Raw genomic sequence first — 24,244 nt, 5'->3', positions numbered from 1 at the left:
ATTTTGTGCGCCTGCCAACCCCACTACCGCACCCTCTTCATTTTCCTCCTCCATCTCTCGCAATTGTTCCCTGGGGTCCTGGGTTGACTCTAACCCTTCCTCTACCCCCTCATTTTCCCCCACCGGCATCCGACCGCCTTGATTATCCATGGCATGACTTTAATTTGGTTTTTTAATACTAAATTTTGGCCGCTCGAAATTTTGACCAAATGTTTTGTCCAAAAAAATATATAAATTTGGTTCGGTTCCAATCCCACTCCCAGACACCAATTGTTACGGATTCGGGGGTCGGCTCTCCCCTTATCAAGGGGGGGGGGGGTTAATCCCCTTGTCCTTTTAAGCTGGCCATCCCGAGTCCTGGAAGCTACATTGCTCCTCCCGGTCGGTCTTGGGTAGGGTGATTGGTCAATTTGGGTCCCAAATACCTAATTACCAACACTGACCGCGAGCAGGGAAATAACTCCCGCTCAAACCACGGATAAGATGGAAATTGCCGAGCGGTTAGCAATCCGCGGCCCGAGCCATTAACCAAGAGACTAAACCAGATTCTAGCGGTTCCAAAATCGTGCCACAGGTACTCAATGGAAAGAAAGGACGGAGGCGATCGGATTAGGGAAAAACCAAGAAATAAGGTGAATTTATTTACAAGCCAAAAGGAAGAGGAAACGAAAGAATGTACAGGAAGGAGAAGAAGCAGGACACAGGGCATGCTTAACTATACAGTCTTAACTTAACATCCCAGACGAACATACACACTCACATGGGATGGTAGTTGGTAGGGGGAAAGGTCCAGGTAGATGTCCCGGCTCCTCGTCCGGTCCCGACTCGTGCCGTGGTGGTGATGGAAAAAGGCAGCAGGCCGGCAGCGCGCCGCGTGTCGTTGACCGTGACCGGACCTTACATATATTGGGGGGACTGGGAGGCTGCGTACGTAATAAACGTATATCGTGCCAAACGCTCTCTCTCGCTCAATGTTTGTATCCACGTTCGTATCAAAAGGCAGTTCGTGGCGCAGTCTGTATCAAAGGCTTTGCCACGATCAGACGTTTCCGCGCAGTCCGTGCAAAAAGGAGTCCCCCAGCGCAGTCCGTTACAATCGAGCTCCCTCACGCAGTCCTTGGAAAGAAGTCCGTAAAAGGGCTTTTCGATCGCGCTTGTATAACGCGCTCTCAGATCAATCCGCGCGCTTGGAAACCACGCTTGCCAGCGAGCTCACCTCAGCCCTGGTTGGCTGGTAAGGGCTTACCGGCTCCGCCTTTGATGGCTGGTTGACAGGGCCACACCTTGTCCTTGGCGCTCCGCCCCCTTCTTCCTCGAGCTTCACCGCGTGGTTAATGGCGGCGCCTGTGCACACGCTAACCAAGGTGCGTAACAGAATTGGGAGAGAGAGGTTGGCAAAATGGCCGGAATGGATTGGGACCTATCTTATTTAATTGATGCAACGTAGATTCAACTATTGGGAACACGGCCTTATCTGAAACACATAATAATGAAATAACTGGGATTTCTAAGGTGACCTACGTGTTGCTGTGGCCTAACTATGGGTGCTACCTTTGACCTTTTAACGATGAGAATTATTTACAAGTATTTACACAAGTGAGCGTTCTAAAGCCGCAACAATACATTAGCACTTCTTCCTCTTCTTCAAACTCGCAAAGAGGCTTTTCGAACTGGCAAATTCGTGATTAAACACGATTTTTTACGGCGTTGATGTTTGGTTCCTGTGTTTACAGTGTTTGTCTCTCCGTATGTTTGTATGTCCCTCCCATATTTATCCTACATATTAGGTGAGTTTTATAGCCAACAATTATGCTTCTGAAAGGTAGAAGAATGTAATGCCATTTAGCCTTGCCAGTTGTGTTTATTACAACACCCTTTAAGGAACATTCATATATTCCGTCATATACCTGGTTGGGGCAAATATTCCTACTTGATGATTGGGGGAAACTGAAATTATGACAACAGGGTGATGATATATGATGGGTGGGGCGGGGCGCTGGTGTTAAGAGGGGAGGGGGGGGGGGGGCTGGTGTTAAGTGCATGCCCCCAAAATCATATATAATTAAAACTTTGATTAAGGGCTCTTCAAACATTGAAGCATTTCTTATGACTGCCTCCAACCACCCTAAGCCTGGTGTTGGCTTAACGGTCAGGATGGAGTGCTTGGGAGCCTAGGGTCCTGAGTTTGAATCTCCCTGCCAGCTCTTGAATTAACACCAGGTGGGGTTGACTCAGCCTGTCATCCTTCCGAGGTCGGCAAAATGAGTACCAACTCACTGGGTCCTCTCTCAAGGAGGTTGGGGGCAGGGTTTTCACTCCAGCTGCCGTAAAACACCTCAATTCTGTGTCACGCACAGTGGTGCGTGCCAGGATGGTGCTGACGTCACTTTGATAGTGTTGACTAACTGATAGTGATACTGATGGTGTTGACTTGATAGTGTTGACCAACACCTCCGCTTCCGGTCTTGCCGGCGAGGTTTCGTTTATTCGCAGCTGTCTACGCTCTCCATTGAAATCGAAGTTAAGTAATTGTTCACATTTGTATTTTCGTTATAACTGTATTTATTTTATGGTGTTGTACGTGTCGTGTGTCCCGAGGAAGATTTTCGGTGCAAATCTTTCATACCTGTATAGAAAATCGTGTTAATTCGTGTCGTGTCTTTTGAGGCCTTGTACAGTGTCCAACCTTGAGGCTTTTTTTCTCTCAGCGGTCCATCGTTTGTGCTCCAATAACTTTCGTTCTCTGCTTTTCCCAGTCTTTTCACCCCGTAGCCTACTCCCTTGTTTAAAATCAACTAAAAAAAAAAACAACAAAAAACATTTCCTGCTCTGTTCTTATTCTTTGTTCTCTTTCGTTTATTCATTCTTATTCGTTCGTTCGTTCTTCGACCACGTGTTTCTCCCCCATTTCCCCAGATAGTTTTCACTGTTATTAACCTTAAAATGTTTCCACTTTCCCCTCAAGTTCTGTATTCCGTCGTATATTATAACACCTTTTTCTTTTTCTTCTTTAAAAGGCTGCTTTCGACTTGCTCACCAAATCTATTCATCCCCCAAAAAAATTCCATCTCTTTCAGTGCCTCTTTTCTACATTCCCCAAACTCTCCTGCACTCCATCCTCCCTCCAGCGTCCTTAAACGTATTTTTGACTCGAAGATCACAAGAAACTAATTTTGCAATAAATGTTCGTTTCCCATTAATCGTACACTTTCTAAAATCCAATCTCACCCCTCCCCTCCAAATCTTCCCCATAACCCCTCCCATCCAAATCTTCCCCATCACCCTTCCCCTCCAAATCTTCCCCCTTGCCACTCCCCTCCTAATCCTCCCCATCACCCATCCCTTTCAAATCTCCCCCCTTGCCCCTTCTCTCCTAAACTCCCCCCACACCCCTCCCCTTCAAATCTCCCCACCCTCATTTCTTCTCAATTTTCCCCCTCTCACTCCCCCTCCTCAAAGCGCCCTCCCCGCTTCTTCCCCCTTCCAACTCTCACCTCCATCTCCCCCAACCTTCTGCCTCGCTCTTCCCCTTCCTCAAATAACACCTCATTGTGCCTCACCCAATCACCATCAAACCTTTTGTCCGCCCCATCCTTCCCTTTCTCCGAGCTATTCTGAAATCTCTGACACACTGTCAACAGCTCTTCCTACCTCTTCCACATCTTACCCTACCCATCCTCCCCCCTGTTCTGTATCCGATGCTCCCCCTTCCTCTTCATTAACGGTATGGACCTCAAACATCCGGGGCCTTCGTTCAAACTCGACTGATCTCTCCATACAGGTTGCTTCTGTCAAACCAGACGTGATCTGCTTAACAGAAACTTTCCTCCTTCATGATGTCTCTGATTCCTTTGTATCTCTCCCGGGTTACTCCCTCCTCCGGTATGATAGACCTGAGCCTCGTCCTGGAGGTGGGGTTGCTATCTTTATCAAAAACTCTCTTCCTCACTCGCCCTGCACTGCACTCTCTCCACCTCACCCCCAGGAATACCTCTGGCTACGGCTTCCCCTTCGCTCCCACCTCTTGTTCATATGTGTGTTGTACCGTCCACCAAACAGTGATGACTCCATCTACATCTCGCTGTCTGATAATATGGACCAACTTCTGTCTACTCATCCCAACTCTCTCTTCCTCATATGTGGTGACTTCAATTGTCACCATGCCAGTTGGCTGGGTGTGGGTACCTCTCTCACCAGCCATGGCTCCTCAGCAAAGGACTTCTGCGACACACTGGGACTGACACAATCTGTCAATTTCCGGACCCGGATCTCAGTCAACAGAGCATCTTCTCTTCTGGACTTGGTTATGACTAACTTCCCTGAAAATGTCTGCTGCTCTTCTTCTACTCCAATCGGCTCATCTGATCATGTGCTTGTTAAAGTGGACATCTCTCTGACCATTCTCAGGGAGCCTGCTCAGCGTCGACGAGTCTGGCATTTCACTCAGGCCAACTGGCACGGTCTTCAAGCAGCCATCAATCATCTGGACTGGTCTCCCATCTCTACCACCTCTGACATCAACTCATCCTGGGAATTCTTCCAAAGTAAATTGCTCTCTCTCATGCACAGATTTATCCCATCTCGTCTTCAGTTGTCATACCCTTCCTCCCGTCCATGGTACACGGAATCTTGTGGTGCGGCTGTTGTCCAGAAACAACTTGCCTTCGTCTCCTGGAAAGCAAATCCAACGGAAAGAAATCTCATTTCCTTTCACAAAGCCCGAAACAAGTGTGTGTCCACCCTCAGGAGAGCCAGGAAACAATATCTCGCCGTTCTCAAGACCGAACTCTCTTATCTGTCTCCCTCTTCCAAATCCTGGTGGTGTCTGCTCAAATCTGTTGCTGGTGTTTGTTGCCCCTCCATCCCCTCCCTTACCTCAAACGGCTACACAGCTGACTCCGCACGTGAAAAAGCTGAATGCCTCAACTCTGTGTTTGCCTCCAAATCTTGTGTCCCAAACCCATCCCTCTCTGTACCCACCGTACCCAGTCATACCCAGCTGCTCCTGGACTCCGTGTCCTTTCCTCCTGACATGGTGGAAAACTTTCTGTCAACCCTCGACTCTGATTCTGCAACTGGACCTGACGGCATCAGCCCACGGGTCCTAAAATCCTGTTCTTCCGCTCTTTCACTCCCTCTCTCTGTTCTCTTCACCCTCTCTTTTGCTCAAGGTCAACTGCCATCTGCTTGGAAATCAGCCAACATCACCGCTTTGCACAAAAAAGGTGCAAAAACAGATCCTCGTAACTCCAGACCAATCAGCCTTCTCCCAATTATCAGCAAAGTCATGGAATCCATCATTGCTTCGGATATGAAATCTTTCCTCTTCTCCAATGGCTTGATCTCTGATCATCAATTTGGTTTCAGACCAGGTCACTCTACTCTGGACATGCTGCTTCTGCTATCTCAACAATGGATGGAGGTCCTCAATGCCAAACAGGAAATTAGAGCTGTCTCCCTCGACATATCACGTGCCTTCGATACGGTCTGGCACCCCGCTCTGCTCACCAAACTCTCCTCCTTTGGTATCCATGGAAATCTCCACGCATGGCTGGCGGACTTCCTCTCTCGTCGTAGTCAACGTGTGGCCCTGAATGGGTTTCTCTCATCTCCTCTTCCTGTTCAGGCTGGAGTTCCCCAAGGCAGTGTTCTGGGCCCTGTGCTTTTTCTGGTCTTCATCAATGATCTCTCTGACTCTCTTGAAAATCCTCTCTATCTCTTTGCTGATGACTCCACTCTCTGCCGCTCCATTCCTCATCCCTCAGATCGGCAGTCTGCAGGCTCCTCACTCTCTGCAGACCTGGACAAATCACAGACTGGGCAAACAAGTGGAACATGTCTTTCAATCCTGACAAATCTCACACTCTTACGATGTCTCTCCGAAAAGACCGACTGGACAACCCTCCCATCCACTTTCTGAATAATCCTCTCCAAGAAGTTCTGTCACTCAAGCTTTTGGGTCTCACTATATGCCATGATCTTTCCTGGGAAAACCACATTTCCAAGCTGGCCTCCAAAGCCAGTCGTCGACTGGGCATCCTCCGGCGTGCGAAGTCCTTCCTTGGCACACCTGAGCTCCTCACCACATACAAGGCTTTCATCCGCAGCTCAATGGAATACTGCTCTCCCCTCTGGGTTGGTGCTCCTGCCTCACACCTAGCTCGTCTTCACTCTGTTGAAACCAAAGCGTTCAGAATCATTGGAATCTCCCGCGATGACGCTATCTCCGAGGGCCTTTCACTTACTCACCGCAGGCAGGTTGGTGGTCTTTCCGTCTTCTACTGACTCCTCTCCGGCCTTGCTCCCCCAGTTCTCTCTGGGCTCTGTCCCCCAAATATTCCTACAGGTCGCACAAGATCTGCCTGCAACCCTCTTATGGTTAAACTGCCAAAATCAAGACTCTCTGCTCACCTTCACTCCTTCATTCCTCTTTTCTCCCGCCTCTGGAACAAACTCCCTCACTCTCTTCAATCCCACTCCTCCCTCCAGGTCTTTAAAACGGCTGTTCTTTTCTACCCCCGCTAATTTCACCCCAAATCCACTTTTTTGAGGTGACTTACGTCTTCTTTCCTGGAAGTCCTTGGTGTCCTTGCGTTTTATACCTATCCTGCCTCCCCCTAGGCCTTCTCCCTCCCACACATCTCCCGATGTCCCTGCTCTCAAATGTTGTGTTTGTGTGCTTCCTCCCCTTCTCTCCCCATCTTGTCGACCGCTCCCCTTTTTATATACTTTGTTTGCTTGTTTGTTTGATTTGTTTGTTTGATAAATGTTAGCTCTTTCATGAGCCTCGATTCTGCATACAAAAAAAAAAAAAAAAAATCTCTTCACTTCCATGGTGACAGACTTGCTGACGACTTCAGGTCTGAATACTTCAAATTAATTTAATACTTGCATTATTTGCTAACTGGTATCTCCACCCAGGTCATACTATGCTCTTCAACTAAAGTATCAAACAAGCCCAGCTACACCGCTGTTAGACTTTCGGTCTTTTTTAATTTTACTTCCGCCTACTGAAGGTGAACGGAGGTTATGTTTTCACCCTTGTCTGTTTATCTATTTATTATAAACTGCTCCTTTCCTATTCCATATCCAGGCGCTGCATGACGTCATCGCCCGGCACCGAAGGGGGCCGGGCGATGCTGCGGTCCGAAAGTGAGTACAGTCAAACCCCGCTAATCGCGGTTCCGCTATTTGCGGGTTCCGCGTATTCGTGGGTGATAAAATGCGGCCTGTTTCTCTATTCACAGAAAAGTGTCTTGCGAATTCATGGTTTTTTTCTATTCATGGCTGTGTTCCGTAAAATCACGGGGTTTTTTTCCTTATTTGCGGCCGTGTTCCGTGAATTCGTGGTTTTTCAGGGCCGTAAAAAAAAATTCACGAGCCTCTAGCTTGACACATTTATAAAACCCATCTTTCACCAACCATGCATAAAGCAGCTGGACCTATGCAAAAAAAACATACATGAGCCACGAGCATGACCTGGTTCTACATTCACTGCTGTGTGTTTTGCGTTTTCATGGCCTTCACGGCCGCGAATTTTAGCCGCACTATAATCGAGAGCTTTGCGGGATGTTCACCAGCTGCATAACACGTCATCCCTGCGAGTTACTGTACAGAATGAAAACACTCCACAGTATCTATTAGTGCAATTAACTGTCTCCCTTTTCCCCATTAAAACTGGCATGGCATTCATGGATTTTCATCGACATTCGTGGGATTTGTCTTGACATTTCCAGGATTATCGCCAACATTCGCGGGATTTGCCTCGCCATTTGCGGGATTATCACCGACAATCGCGGGATTTGCCTCACCATTTCTGGGATTTTCATTGACCTTCGTGGATTGTCGTCGACTTTCTCGGGATTTGCCTCGCTATTCGTGGATTTTGCCTCGCCATTCGTGGTTTCTTCCTCTCTATTCGTGGATTTTTGCATCTCAGGAACCTATCCCCCATTTTTCTATTGAAACAATGCCCCACTATGCGCGGTTTTGCAATTCATGGATTTTCCAGGAACGTATCCCCCGGGAATAGCGGGGTCCCATGGTACTCAGTTTTCACTCTGTTTTCTTGTTTGTTTGTTTGTTTGTTTGTAATTACTTGATTATTATCGATTTATTAAGTACTTATTTATTTTGTTTCTCATCTGGGTAATAACAACAACAACAACAACAACAGGCATTTTAAGGCCATTTTCCCTGCAAGAGCAGGGGTTAGCTTTGCGGTCCCCATGACAATGTTCTCCATTTTGCCCTATTTTCTGCATCTCCCCTTGTTAACCCCCTTGCCCGCATTTCTTCTTCCACCATCTTTAGCCAAGTCTTTCTTGGTCTTCCCCGTCCTATACTTCCTTCTACATTCATTTCCATCACTCTTTTCAACCAGTCACTTTCATCCTTCCTCAACACATGACCAAACCATCTCAACCTGTTTCTCTTCACAGCATCCATCACAGGCTCTATTCCCATCACAGGCTCTTTCGCAATTCATCATTTGTCTTCCTCTCTCTCAACGATACTCCACACATCCACCGAACCATTCGCATTTCCACCCTTTCCAGCCTTCGTTGCTGCTCTACGTTCATTACCCATCTCTCACTCCCATAAATCATAATACTTCTCACACATGCAGCATACACCTTTCCCTTCAGCTTCAATGACACTCCCCTCCTCGTCAGCACGCCACTCAGTTCCCGAAACTTCTTCCATGCACATCTCACTCTAGCAACCGTTGCCGAGTCTGATCCACCTTCTCCATTCAGCATGTCTCCGAGGTAACAAAATGTTTTCACACCTTCCAGCTTCACGCCATCTCCAAGATCCAACTCAACATGTCCTCCATCTGCAGCTCCCTCTGTGCACACCTTACACTTGAATGTAGCTGCCACACTGGTTAATGACCCTCTCAAACCACTACATTTTTGATAAACCCACTCGGCACACATTTTACATTGAATGGAATTCACTACGACACCCTTCCTGCACACAGCACACGGACACTTCCCAGTTCTTTCCACCTCACCACATGCTTTACCACTTGCCATCACCTTCGTTTTAACGATATTCACCTTCAGACCTTTTGTCTCCATACATTCCTTCCACTTGTTCATCTTTTCCTTCAGTCCATCCATACTTTCTGCAATCAACACCAGATCATCTGCATACAACAACTCCCACGGTAAACCCTCCTTTACATTCTGAGCCAGCACCTCCATCACAGCTACAAATAGTAGTGGACTTAGTACCGACCCCTGATGCACTCCCACCTTCACCTCAAACTCACCACTGTTCCCGTCCTTCGTCCTTACAGCTGTGCGCGCTCTTTTGTACATTGCCATCACTACTCTGATCAACCATTCCTCCACTTCTAACTTCCTCAATGCCTATGTCACTACTTCATGTGGAACCCTATCGAATGCTTTCTCCAGATCAACAAACCCAAGAAACAACTTCTTCCTCTTCTCCATATACTTCTCCTGCAACTGCCTCACAATAAAAAGTGCGTCTGTCGTTCCTCTTTCTGGCATAAATCCAAACTGAATTTCGTCAATCTTCACTTTCTTCCTTGTCCTCCTCTCCAACATCCTTTCCAATACCTTCATTCCATGCTGCAATAACTTTACCGCTCGACACGAGCCACAGTCCAGAGGGTCACCTTTCCCCTTGTATAGATGGACGAGGGTACGCAGTTCCCAATCCACTGGAATGCGGCCTTCTTTCACCATCAGATTGCAGATCTCTGTCATTCTCTTCACACCCCAATTTCCCGCTGCCTTCAACATATCTCCCACAACTCCCATCGGCCCTCCCGCTTTTCTACTCTTCATTGCTTTTATCGCTTCCTCAACTTCCTGCTCGGTTATCTTCTCTGCCGGTCATAAAACTGGGTTACTCTCGATGTTGCCATCCCATTCATTCTCTGCATTCAACAGTATTTCCATATATCTCTTCCAGCTTCCTTTAATTCCATCTGGGTCCACAACGATTTGTCCCACTTCATCTTTCAAGCAACTCACCCCCATCACATCACACCTCTCTTTCGCTATCTGCTTTGCAATCCTGAATACCGCTCTCTGACCCTCTTCCGAATCCAAGCGTTCTCCGAACATTTTCCTACATGCCTCCTGTGCTTTTGCTACCTCTTTCTTTGCAGCCTTCTTGGCTGCCTTATAACTTTCATGCTCTGCCTTTTCTTCTCCCGTACCCTTCGCCTTCTGCCACTCCTTGAACTTCTTCCTCTTCTCGTCAATCTTCTTTCCAACTTCATCATCCCACCACCATGTTTCCGATTGCCTCGGTGGTCCTTTTGTCCATCCACATACCTCACCAATGGCACCCAACAGACTATCTTTCATTGACATCCAACCACTTTCAAGCTCAACCACATCATCCTCCACCATACTCAGCCTCTCTTTTAATGCCTCCCTCACTGTCACCTCTTTCAACCTCTACACCTTCATTCTCGGTTGGTACTTCACCCGCCGAGCTCTCCTCGCACTTTTCACGCTTATGTCGCAGACAACCAAGTGGTGCTGTGAAACAGCCTCCTCCCCCGGGATCACCTTTGTGTCCCGGAGGTACCCCCTATCTCGCCTATGCACCAGCAGGTAGTCAACGGTTGTCGTCGGCCCACCTGACGTGTATGTAACAAGCTTATTATCCTCTTTGTGGAACTGAGTATTACAAATCAACAAATCAGCTCCATCAGCAAACTCCAAAATCCTTTCACCTTCTCCGTTTCTCACACCATATCCGTAACCCCCATGAGCTCCCTCAAAACCGTCCATACTCCTTCCCACATGTCCATTTCGGTCTCCTCCTACCACAACAACTTCCTCATCTTTCACGTTTTCCATCAGCTTCTCTATAGCACACCAGAACTTGTCCTTCTCTTCATCGCTCCGACCAACCTGCGGAGCATATCCCGAGATGATGTTCACCAAGAGCTTTCCAATCATAATTTTCACCATCATCAACCTTTCACTCACTCGAGTCACACTCACCACACTGTCTACAAACTCCTCAGAAAACGGGACACCAACACCATTCACGCCCTCCAGGCACCCTTGCCACACAAACTTGTATTTCTGTCCCTGCCTACCCTTCACCATTTTCACACCACTTCCCTTCCATATCGTCTCCTGCACACAACATATGTCCACTCTTCTTCTGACAAATACTTCCACCACTTCTCCTGATCTCCCTGTCATTGTCTCTACATTCCATGTCCCAAATCTTAGAAACCGATCTCCACGTCGGGCATCAGACGTTTCGTCGTCATAAATGGAATGATTTCCACCCTTGCTTCGATCGGGTTCCCCACCTTGAGTTTTGACGAGAGGGAGTTTTGACGAGAGGGAAGTACCCACGGGGTACTTCGGGCTGTACCCTGCCCATATGTCGTCGTAATTGTCATGGTTCTCTTTTTGAGGCAATGTTCTTATGGCCGGATGCCCTTCCTGACGCCAACCCTTTTAGTCACCTCTTACGACACGCAGGGATACGGTGTACCTATTCTAAACCGGGGTACACACCGGGTACACATCTATGTAATATCGCAGGCACTTTTTGAGATAGGAAGCTAATATTTGGACACGACAATAAAATAATAAAAAATATCCACATTTAGAGGCCATTTTTCCCCACAAAGCGGGGGTTGGCCTTTTTTTGGGGACCGTGGTTGTTGTTGTTTTTCGGTCCCCTTTTTAAAGCAATGTTTTACGGCCGGATGCCCTTCCTGCCGCCAACCCTTTTTGTCGCCTTTTACGACAAGCAGGGAATTACCAGTGAACTGGTACTCAATTAGCTGACCTCGGAAGGATGACAGGCTGAGTCAACCCCCCTGGCGTTAATTCAGCGATCGACCGGGATTCGAACTCGGGATTCTAGGATCCCAAGCCAGTACCCTAACCGCGAAGCCAACACCAGGCTGGCACATAATAGGCTGGCACATAATTGCGTTGTGTGGTTAGGATTGGTTAAAGGGTTCTGCGGAGGAACAATAGCCAAAGCATATTAAGAAATGTTTGGAAAGGGATTTTGAGTGGCCATGTGTAATGATAGGGTTGTAGGAGTTGCGGATGACGAGAGGACGAGGCCATTTCTTTGCTGTTCAAAGCTCCTTTATAATTATTCCAACAGCACTCCTCACGCGAACGGAACTCATACAGCTTTTATAACGCCAAAACCCTCTTCGGAGGGCATGGCTCCAACAACCGCGCGCACGCCACGCCCACACCATCAAAAGCCGCACTGGCCCGTGCCCGTGGATTATGTCCCAATCAGGTAACCGCTACAGGGTGATGCATTTGTAGTTCTACCGACGTGACAATGTTTTGGCAGTTGGAGTGGGGCATGTTGATGTTGGACTTTGTTGGAGCAGTCTAGTTGGGAAGGTGGAAAGGGGTGAGAGGTGGTTGGAAAGGTGGAAGAGGTGGAGGGAGTGGGTTGTAGTGAAGGTAGGGTGGATGGGTACCTTACCATTGACAGTTAAAGGGTAGGGAATGTGATGTAGCAGGATGGCACGCATTATTGTTGGGGTAGGTTGATCATAGTTGACTGGTCACACAGGTTTCATCTCAAAGGAAAAAGACAGACATTGTGGTCTGTGTGGGCGATTTTCTTGTACGGTATTCATAAAACACAGGCTGGAGCTGTGTGGCTGACCATAGTCCTCCGATTAAGATTCGAATGTGCTGCAGTGCTGTCTCAGCCATAGCACGAGCTCAATATTTTCTTTAACCCATTTCTTGAATCTCCTTGTACATGGCATGCTACTGAAATATCCAAATTACCCAACTGTTTATTCTAATCATTTTCTCCATTCTGAACCCAGCTCTACTATCGGTATCATCATCATCATCATCATCATCATCATCATCATCATCATCATCATCATCACCATCACCAGCCTCCTCCTCCTCCTCCTCCTCCTCCTCCTCCTCCTCCTCCTCCTCCTCCCCCTCCTCCCCCTCCCCCTCCTCCTCCTCCTCCTCCTCCTCCCCTTACAGAGCGTCGGTGCTGCTGAAGGAGTTTCTTGGCAAAGGTGCGACTGGTTGGTTTGCCATTGCCTTCCCAGCAGCCAGTTAGGGCAGGAATTTGGAATTTGTTCAAGATGCCAATGACAGCTCATCTCCTCTTGGTGAAATGTATTGAGGGATCTTTAACGTCCTCAAACAACTAACAGCACCCATTATAGAGATGACAAAAAGGTTGTTGTCAAAAATGATTGTGACGTCTGCACTATCACTTTGTAAGATTCCGTTATTGTGACTGCTTGTTTCAACAATGCTGACATTTTCTATTACTGCTCCTCCAAGAGGTTTGCAGTCTGTCTAGGCATTGACCTTTGTGCACATCGTTTGGTTATTCCAGCTATTGTTTTCTTAATTTGGGTTTTGTGTTTGTTGTTGTTGTTGTTGTTGTGTATAGCCCCGGACAGTTCTCTCGAACAAGCCCGCGGCACGGAGACAGCCGATCAATCTTCCAGGAACAACCTAGAGATCCCCTACATCCAGGATGGTGTACCCCCACGAAGACGGAGGGAAAGAGCGGTCCATGTGGACTGATGGGCTCTCTAACCGTGACCGTGCTGCCTTGACGAATCCGGGCAGCAGGGAAGAATGGGGAAGATTTGGCCCCCGACTTGCATTGGGGGGTACAACCATCACGAAGAGGCATCCCCGATAGTTGTTTTGTTTGTAGTTTATGATATTGGAGAGGAAAAGGAAGGTCCAGGGGGGGATATGGATTGGAGAGAGAGAGAGAGAGAGAGAGAGAGAGAGAGTGAGAGACGCACAGATACGATAGAGAGAGACAAAAGAGAGACACAGTGACATGAAAGAGAGACACAGTGACATGAAAGAGAGACACAAAAGAGAGACATGAAAAAGAAAAGTATAATAGTTTGGCTTTTATCTCGGTGCTGGAGAGTGTAGAGTGAAGTTAACAATTCCATTTGATTATTTTTGTTTATTTAATGCTATCTTGTCCCTGGAGCCTCACAGAGTGTTGTCACTGTAACTTGAAACCTCGAATGCATTTATTCTCTTTTACTCCATTGCAAGAATGACCTTTCAGTGACATCACTTTGTAACGGGCCAGGGCATTCTCTGAATGCCCCTGCATCATATGCTCGAGCCATTTTCCTTCTGCAAAGTTTTTCTTTTTCTGTTGTGCAGAGATGGAAAGTGGCAAAAAAAATCATTTGGTCTCGTTGTATGGAATCTCTTTGCAGAACTCGATGTTTGTGTATCTGGCCTTTTTTCTGCCTTCCTATCTCATTCTCATGTAATATACTCTCGGATTTTCTTCTTCGTCTTTTTTTTCATGTGCAGCACATGGATGTAGGTCATATCATTTGCTGGTGGTGCGGCTGTGCCACTCGTGCAATGTGCCTGAAACTTAGCGCAGGAGTTTGGATTATGTTCAGGATGCTGAAGACAGCTTGCCCAGTCTTCACCATGGATGTCGTGGGATCTTTAACATCCACCAACTAATGCCGTCAGGCGGGACGCCCAGTTTAAAGTCCATCCGAGGGAGGAGCACACACATTGATGAATCGCCCAGCTTGAGAAACACAGGGATGACGGTTTATAGTTAGGCTGGTAGTTGAACCCAGGCAAGATCGCTCAATGGCGAGTGTGCGTACCACTACATTATCCTGCCAGCCATGTATGTTGTTTGTACCACGACACTATCCTGCCAGCCATAACTCCAATTATGCTTTGTGGATTTATATATATATATATATCTGTAAGAAATAGAAACTCCACAGTACGAGCAGGGCGTCTCATTTGCTTTGAATAAATAATCGTTAGATTAAATAAGACGCGGACGTAGCTTCAGGACGTCGATCTTTCATTGTCGACAAGCTTTCGACCAACAAAGGTCTTCTTCTGAGTCGGCCCCAAGTTCAACGGAAGTGAAGCGCACCTTCCAGTTACCGTTTGCGTAATATATATATAGGTTTTTTTTTTGTATACAGAGTCAAGGCTCATGTAAGAGCTAACACATTGAACATGAAAACATGCACAGACACATAAAACATGCAATGAAGGGAGCGGGAGACGAGGGGGAGAGAGAGGGAAGTACACAAGCATGACAACAGAAGAGAACAGGGACGTCGGTAGATCTGTGGAAGGGGGCGGGCTGGGGGAGGAGGGGTACACTGTATAAAGCAAATGAACACTTCTAGGAATTTCAGGAAAGAATTTGGGGATTGAAAGAGGTGGATTTGGGGTGTTTTATCGGGGGTAGAAAAGATCAAGGTTTTGGATGGGGGATGGTGGTGAACAGCTGTTTGAAAGACCTGGAGGGAGGAGAGGGATTGAAGAGAGTGTGGGAGTTTGTTCCAGAGGTGGAAGAAAAGAGGAATGAAGGAGTGAAGGTGAGCAGGAGCAGAGAGTCTTGATTTTGGCAATTTCACCACAAGAGGGTTACTGGCAGATCTTGTGTGTCTTGCAGGAATATTTGGTGGACAGAGCACAGACAAGAGAGAAGAAGGGGGTGGACAGAGAGAAGGGGGAACAAGGCTGGAGAGGAATCGGTAGAAGACAGAAAGACCACCAACCTGCCTGCGGTGAGAGAGAGAAAGGCCCTCAGAATCAACTTCATCGCGGGAGATTCCAATGATTCTTAATGCTTTGGTTTCAACCGCGTGAAGCCGAGCTAGGTGTGAGGCAGGAGCACCAGCCCAGAGGGGAGAGCAGTATTCCATTGAACTGCGGATGAAAGCTTTGTATGAAGTGAGGAGCTCAGAAGTGCCCAGAAAGGACTTCGCACGATGGAGGATGCCCAGTCGGCGACTGGCTTTGGAGGCCAGATTTGAAATGTGGTTTTCCCAGGAAAGATCATGGCAGATAGTGAGACCCAAAAGCTTGATTTCATTTGCTTGGAATACCTCCTATCGACCATTATCGCCATTTGTCTGCAATTCAAAGTTCAACATCTCTGATCTTGTGGGAACAGTGCAACTTCATTTTTCCCCTCCTTCCTGGCTGCCAAACCAAATCTGTGGACAAACCTCGCCTGCCAACAGTCTAACACCGGTGGCCAATAACCGACAGTGCCTGTTCAGTGTGCCAGCAACTTGGCCGATTTACAAAGATGGCAGTATGACGTTCCTGGCATTTAAATGCCTCCGATTTTATATATCATTGTGTAGGTTTCCAACTGTACTTTCAATTCCTTTGGCTATTTCTGTGCATTGTCCCTCGCTTTGCAGAATCTTCAGATCAACTTCCTTGCATGTGGACTCGTTTGGCGACAACTACACGTTTATATCCTGCCTCCGTCCTGCCGCAGGCTCCTGGATTCTGATTCCACATCGTCCCTCCATCTTCTTCCGGGCCTGCTGTTATCTGCAATCCCTTCTGTGACCTCTGTTGCCATTACAGCAGATCTGTTAGATCATCTCCTGTTTCTTCTTTCCTCGCGACTTTATTTATTCGTATTGCTTGATGGTATTGATATTATTATTTCGAAGTAATAATCATTTTGATACTTTAGCTCTATCGCTGTCATACGACTACCCAAATGACCCAGCTACGTTGTCCTTCTTTGTCGATCGCATCGGTCTAGTTGTCCAAAGGATGAGCAAGCCTATGAGATTGTTTGCCGTCCATGACTGCACCCTGTTGTTTTCTGTCCTGTGTCGTTTGCTTTCTTTAACGAGCCCGTTTCTATTTTGTTGCCAAAGTGCAAACTTCGTTCGCAACCAGCACTTGTGCGTCATGTAAATAATGCTGCGGGATATTTCTGTTGTTGATGCACTCACATTTATTCATTAGGCCAAACCTATTTTGAGGCATCTGTATGATTTCCATCCCATACAGCTAAAAGAGCGAGCTTTTCGTCTCGCTGGCCTCAGTTCTAATTGATGCAGCGAGCATTTACGAATATATTTCACCTCTCCTTTGGAAGCAGGTGTTCGTGCATAGTTACACGAGTGTTCTCGTTTGCATGGCAAGGTATGGTGTTTGATCCTTCGAAGGCCGTTTTAATTGAAAATGTTTTGCCTCCAGCAGATTAAATTATTTCGCACATGCTGCCTCATGAAAAGTCTAATGTTTTCCTAATGAGAATACTTGTGTTGCAGTCATGTTTGCTTACCTCCTGTGAGGTCTTGCATCCATCATGAGCAGATGTCATTTCGGTAATGCTGCGTTGCTTCTTCCAGGTGACTTTCAAATTATTTTCATTTGTGAACCTTTTGAATGCCTCGTGCCTCTCGAGCTGAGACTGCTGGCGGTGATTAATCGTATTGGACAAATGGCCTATACCTCGTGTGTCCGTGGTTTATAATAATTGATAATACACTGAACAAGTGTCGACATAAAAAATTCACATCATTCATTTTCATAGCCATTGGCCTTCATTCCTGAACGACTCAATTGGACGCTGGAGGAATTGATTGCATTTTTTAGACTTTGAATTTAACACCTCTTGCCCAGCTGTCTTCCACCGAGTATACTCTGCCCCACATTTACTCGAGTAGTTGCTTTTGTTTCATACCGTCTGCCCCGCTACGGCATTACGTTTTCTCTCCCTCATTCCTTCCTTTCGTTCTTTCTTTCCTTTATCTGATATGTTGGCCTATCAACCTCCTCTTCTCTTCCATCACATTTGGTGTGCAATATTCCCACTTTTGGTTGCTGTGCCCTCTTGTTGGCCGTATCCATTCCTCACTCCCCTTGTGCCTTTTTTAAATACATCCCTCAACTTCCTTTCTACCAGGTCTGTCCAAGCCTTTTTTAGAAGTGTTATAGCCAAGCCTCTCTCTGCTCACCTTCACTCCTTCATTCCTCTTTTCTCCTGCCTCTGGAACAAACTCCCTCACTCTCTTCAATCCCACTCCACCCTCCAGGTCTTTAAAACAGCTGTTCACTACCATCTCTTATCTTCCCCCCTCCAAAACCTTGATCTTTTCTACCCCCGCTAATTTCACCCCAAATCCACTTTTTTGAAATACCAACTTCTGTCCTGGAAGTCCTTGGTGTCCTTGTGTTTTATACTTCTCTGACCCCCCCTCCCCCTTCCCACGCCTCCTCCCCCCAAGCCCTCTCCCTCCCACACATCTCCCTGCTCTCAAATGTTGTGTTTGTGTGCTTCCCCTTCTCTCCCCATCTTGTCTTCCGCTCCCTCTTTTTATATATTTTGTTTGTCTGGTTGATTTGTTTGTGAAGTAAATGTTAGCTCTTTCACGAGCCTCGATTCAGTGTACAAAAAAGAAAAGAAAAAAAAAAAAGCCTACAAAGATCTGCTCCACCACTTACCTTCCCCTGCTGTGATCTGCTTAAGTTCTCGCTTCACTGATGTATTTTCTGGCCCCTTTTTCTCCTCTTCCATACTTCCCCCTCCACCTTAACCGGATGTTGCCCCCTCCTCCTGCCCAAGATAACCGAGCCTGTTTGATGCTTTTCTGCTCGAGGGTTTCTGCCTTCTGGCTCATTGCTGTTTAAAACTTGGTTCATACTGTCCGTTTTTTCAAATCTGCAGAAACCTTAAATTGCTCAGTAGAAAGATGCACCTGAAGCTGCAGAATGTTGCACTTATTGTGTTAATGTTGGAAAGACTTGGCTTTCTCCATTGTTTGAATTGCCTCTTGTGCTCGTTTATTTGTGTGGGACACAGGATGACCTCGTGCCGGGGAGGTTGCTACACCCAAAGAATTTTCCACAAATTCCCCAAGATGCAATTGAGAGCCACACGCTACCTCCTGGTAAAATTGTGCTGTCCTCATATCCCTGCCCTCACAATAGCAATATAAATTGGAGCCGCTGCGTTTTTCATTAAAATCCCTACCACCAGCATGAAATCCTTGTTGATTTTGTCTTTTATGTTTCACAGATGTAATGTGTTGGGTGTTGGGCTTTTCATATAGAGGGTTTCTAGTGGCAGTATACCCATGGGAATAATGTAGCAACTGTCTCGGTGAATCGCAACAATGGAATTTTCCTTTCATTGTGATTTGAGCACATGTATGGAGAAAATTGTTTTGGGTTTAACTGTTTTTGAATAACCACGCATTGAGCCAAAGTTATATTTGGATGATACGTATTCAGTTCTTATTTTTAGAAACTTCTGGACGTGCATTGTACAGTTTTATGGTTGTTTTTTTGTATACAATGTCGAGGCTCGTGGAGCAGCTCGAACATAGAACAGATTGGGACGTGCCTGACAAAAGGAAGAGTTGAAAGAGAAGGGGGAAAACACACCAACAGGAGGGATGAGGGACAAAATAGAGTCGGGACTTGGGGATATAAGGGACGTGGGGAGGACATGGAGGTTGGATAAGATGGGAGCAGCCACAAATTCTCAGGAAGGAAAAACTGGAAATTTGGAGAGAGGTGCGCTTGGGGGGGAGGGGGGGGGGGGGGGTTGACGGGGGTAGAAAAGATCATGGTTTTGGATGGAGGATGATCTCAGATGGTGGTGAACAGCTATGCTGAAGCCCTGGAGGAAAGAATGAGATTCAAGAGAATGCAGAAGCTGGCAGGGAACAAAAAAGTAGAATAAATGGGTGGAGTTGAGCAATTATTCTGGATTCAGCGAGTTTCACTAGGAGGGGGTTGATGGTGGACCACGTGCTTCCTGCAAAAAGCTGGGAAGACAAAGCATGGAAAGAGCAGTGGGTACAATATCAGAAAGGAGGGGGTAGAAGACAAAGAGACCTACAACCTGTCTGCGATGGGAAAGTGATAGGCCCATAGACTCGGCTTCATTGCAGGAGATTGCAATGATTCTGAAGGCTTTTCCACCGCGACAAGCTGAGCAAGGTGTGATACAGCGGTGCCAGCCCGGAGGGGAGACCAGTATTCCATCAAGCTGCAGATTAAAGCCTTGTAGGCGGATAGGATTTCAGTTGTGTCAAGGAAGGCTTCTGCATGATGTTGACAACTAGCTTTGGAGGCAAACTTAGAGATGGGGGTTGCCCAAGAAAGATCATGACAGATAATGATGCCCAAAGGTTTGATTGATTGAACTTCTTTAAGAGGACTGTTAATAAAGTAGATGGGAGGCTTTGCCACACGGAGCATTGGATTGAAAGATGTGTTCCAAGTGTTTCACCAGCCTGTGATTCAATTAAGGGGTACAAAGAGGGAAGAGGCTGCTTCCTGTCTATCTGAAGGATGAGGGATGTTGTGGCAGAGGGTGGAGAAGGTTTAAAGATTTAAAGATGTGACCTGTTGTCGAGTTGAATATACCCATTTTATTACAATTATATATATATATATATATATATATATATATTTATTGGAAGTACTGTATTGTAAGTACTGTACAACAATGTCTGAAGCATCGTCAGTGATTGATCTACCTTCCTGCATTAAAATACTCGCTATTGCCTGCAGGAAAAATGCGATGGCAAGATTTTGATCAGAATGCCTACATGGGAATGACACTTGTCAAACCAGGGCAGGACCCATATGTGCGTAATAAGTTCAACCAGGTGGAGAGTGACAAACTGCGTGTGGATCGGGCTGTACCAGACACCCGCCATGAAAGGTGTGCAAACATTTATGAAAGAACAATTTGCTTCTGTAAAATGAATTGCAATTTTTTTTTTGTAAGTGCTGATAATTTAATTGTAAGATGTTTAAAAATTTTAATTACACATAGGAAGGAGTCTGTGTTTGAATGATGAACGGTGAATGATATACAGTGCCTATAGAAAGTCTACACCCCTTTCAAAATGTTCACCTTTTGTTGCCTTATAGCCTGGAATGAAATTGCATTAAATCAGACTTTTTCCACCTTTATTTACACATTGTAACACACAATTTCCAAGTGAAAAACAAATTCTACAAATTTCAGAAAATTAAGTAAAAATACAAAACTGGAATGTTTTGGGTTGTATAAGTTTCCACAAATAATGTAACTTTCTCCCCTGTAATATGGTGTAAATCTTGCACCGATCATTGAGGATGGTTCATGGAACGCAAGTAAAAATGAACTTTTATTTTGAATCTAAAATAAAATGAAATTTTAACACAAGGCTGTGATACCAGTACGTTTAAAATTATGCTATTTAAACTCAACATCTATCTCCCTAAGATAATACAGAATACGGTATCTTCAAGCTTAAACTGGGCAGTTAAAACGGCAACTACTTCCGGGATGAAGATGCACTTTGGCGACCACACAAGATCGAAGCAAAACAAACAGTTTTGTTTTTGATAAAGTAACATGACACTCGCAGCAAAAGAGTGAGCTAACCTTTTGGAATTTTATTCATAAGCATTTAATAGAAACTGTAATCATGTGCATTCATGTTTACAAAATTTTTAACATTTTCCTTTATGAAAAATAATTTCCCACCAGCTTCGCACATCACTTTTAAAAGCATCTTCCACACGTCATGCATAAAACCACTTCCAGCCACGCATAAACCATTTTCCACCAGGTGTGCACATAACAGTTCTAAAACATCTTCCACGTGACATGCATAAAACAGCTTTACGTGTGCGTAAACCATACCCCGCCACACCATTCGACATTTGCGTTTTTTCGCGGGTGTATTCGTGGTTTGCTTCGACATTCGCAGCCCTGTGCTCCATGTATTCGCGGTTTTTGTGCACGTATTCACGGTATTTAATGGGGTTTTTGATTTTCCTTTATGAATCACGAACCGCCGGGAACCTATCTCCCATTTTTCCATTGAAACAATGCCCCGCATTCACGGATTCAACATTCGCGGCATTTTCCAGGATCATATCCCCGTGAATGCCAGCATCCGACTATATATATGTCTGTGTATATATAGTGTATATAATTTATTTTTTTTGCTTCTCTACTATGTTGCATCTTTGACCACTGTTCACCATAACATTTTGGAACAAATTTGTCTTTCTTCTCAGTCCAATATGTGACAGCATATCCATGAACGTACCTCCACTTTTTAACCTCAATCATTTTGGTTATAGTTTTTCAATGTCTGTCTCTATTTTGCTGGAGTGAATCACACAATGTTAGTCGATCTCGATGAAACTGTCATTCCATCCATTAATGAGCAGAAATCTCAATCTGGCATAATCCATGACGGTTTCGCGTAATTAGCGGTCACATGTACGACTTTGAGCTAGTGTGGCCATTTTAAGCATCTAAAATGTGGGACTGATATCTTGGGCCTAGAAATAAATGAACAGTTCTCCTAACTCGACTGTTAGCTGCAACCTTCTCAGACTTTAATCTGTTCTATCCACTTCACTGAGCAATGATTTATTAATCAAATATTGTAACTCTTCACAACATTATCATTTCTGTCATCTTTGTCATAAGTAGGACCTTGAAAACGAAGCAGATCAATAGCCATGTTAATGGAGTTTTGTTTTAATGCGTTAATATTTTAAGAGGCTTTTCTTTTTCTGGATGTGGCACAAATTCTCGACACAGCAAATGCTTCTTCTCCGGTGATTTTATTTTTGAGGCATATCCGAGTTGTCATGTCTTTGGTGGGTTGTTTATTTAAAATACAGTCTTTATATATAGTGTTGTGGAAAACCAATCAGGTCCACACAACTTTAGTCCAACTTGTGGTTTAATTCCATTTAGATCATGACATCATCCTGTAATGCAGGAAATGCAATAAGCATAAGATATGGCATCACATGGGACCATTCATAACATTCAATGCAAGCAAGCTGAATATTCTATGCTGGCGTACCGTTAGCGAGTCTACCAGATGTAACGTGTCACAGGAGAAGTCTCGGAGCACCGTCCGCAGCAGCGGGTCTTATAGTCGCGCCCCTAGCGGTGTCAACGAGCAGCGAGCATCACCCCGGGTTCAGTACGAATACGATTTCACTATATATATATATATATATATATATATATACAGTGAACCCTCGTTTATCGCGGGGGTTACGTTCCAGAACCCCCCGCGATAAACGAAAATCCGCGAAGTAGCGACCATATTTTTATATATATATATATATATATTTTAAAGCATTATGAACTCCCCACACTCTTATTAACCTTTCCCATACTCTTATAAACACTTCCTATACTCTTAAACACTTTTTACACTCTTAAACATACGTAATTTTAACAACATATAAAATTCTAATGGGTACTCACCATTGAAGATACTGTAGCTACCCATGGGTTCCCCAAGCAAGACCAGCATCAGAATCTCCTTGCTCCAGCCGGTGACGTCACCGGCGGGGATTCCCGGCGCGAGAGTGGCTGGTCACGTGACCGCTAAAGCGTGCCGCGCTTTGCGGGTATAATCAGCTACACCTGTTGATCACGTGACCACCGATTCACCGAAGCACGCCACGCTTGAGAGGCGTGGCTTTCGGTTTCTGGTTGTGCTTTATAATGCAGCCCGATAAATGGGCTTTTCAGTGTTCCCGAGTTGGTTTTGAGAATAAATATCTTCTCGGACGAGTTTGTGTCTTGCCCGTCATTTCGTCCGTATCAAGCAAGAGCCCCGGCTCTTCAATACTACAACTTGCGTGATGAAGATGATGATGAATTAGCTGTGCAGTACTGATGACGATGAAGGTGATGACGATGATGAATGTACTGGCGTTTTCCATACGCACGACTCTTTGTCTACCCTTCTACTGTACACTATGTACAGTATTTTATTTCTTGTAATATGTTTTAAATACTGTATTTTTCTTATTTCTTTACGTTTTTTAATTTTTTAGGCTAGAAAATGCTTATTTTACCACAAAAATATTTAAAATAATAGTATATAAAAATACATTTATACCGCAAAATCCCGCGATATAGCGAAAAATCCGCGATATAATTTTACATATACTAGCGAGAAAAAACCGCGATGTACCGAATCCGCGAAAAGTGAACCGCGATATAGCGAGGGATGACTGTATATATATATATATATATATATATATATATATATATATATATATATATATATATATATATATATATATATATATATATATATATGTATGTATGTATGTATGTATGTATGAATGAATGTATGTGTGTGTGTATGTATGTATATATATATATATATATATATATATATATATATATATATATACACATACATACATACATACATACATACATACATACATACATACATATATATATATATATATATATATATATATATATATATATATATATATATATATATATATATATATATATATATATATATCAATCAGTGTTGGTCTGCTTGTGATGGTACACTAGTAAAGGTAATGGTCAATGTGTAATTCAAAAATTGTTCAGTTCCTGTACTTCCATTGAAATGCAGCAA

General features: G+C 45.1%; 1 protein-coding gene across 2 annotated transcripts in view; it reads left to right on the top strand.

Annotated features, from left to right (window-relative positions):
• Positions 1-24,244, top strand: part of LOC137436689 (polypeptide N-acetylgalactosaminyltransferase 2) — a 246,484-nt gene that overhangs the window by 37,790 nt on the left and 184,450 nt on the right. Inside the window, exons 1-3 of one of the 2 annotated variants that reach the window (XM_078786247.1) lie at positions 17,037-17,176; positions 18,631-18,718; positions 20,352-20,505. In XM_078786247.1, coding sequence (XP_078642373.1) covers positions 17,156-17,176; positions 18,631-18,718; positions 20,352-20,505 — 263 coding nt within the window. In that variant the 5' untranslated portion in view covers positions 17,037-17,155. Of the gene's footprint in view, positions 1-17,036; positions 17,177-18,630; positions 18,719-20,351; positions 20,506-24,244 lie in introns of those variants that run through there. The other variant, XM_078786246.1, reaches the window with a different exon arrangement.

The sequence above is a fragment of the Myxine glutinosa genome, chromosome 1 (assembly GCF_964187855.1).
Source record: "Myxine glutinosa chromosome 1, kmMyxGlut1.1, whole genome shotgun sequence".
Lineage (NCBI taxonomy): Eukaryota > Metazoa > Chordata > Myxini > Myxiniformes > Myxinidae > Myxine > Myxine glutinosa.
The sequence above is the reverse complement of the archived record's forward strand: the minus strand, read 5'-3'. Positions and strand labels throughout refer to the sequence as shown.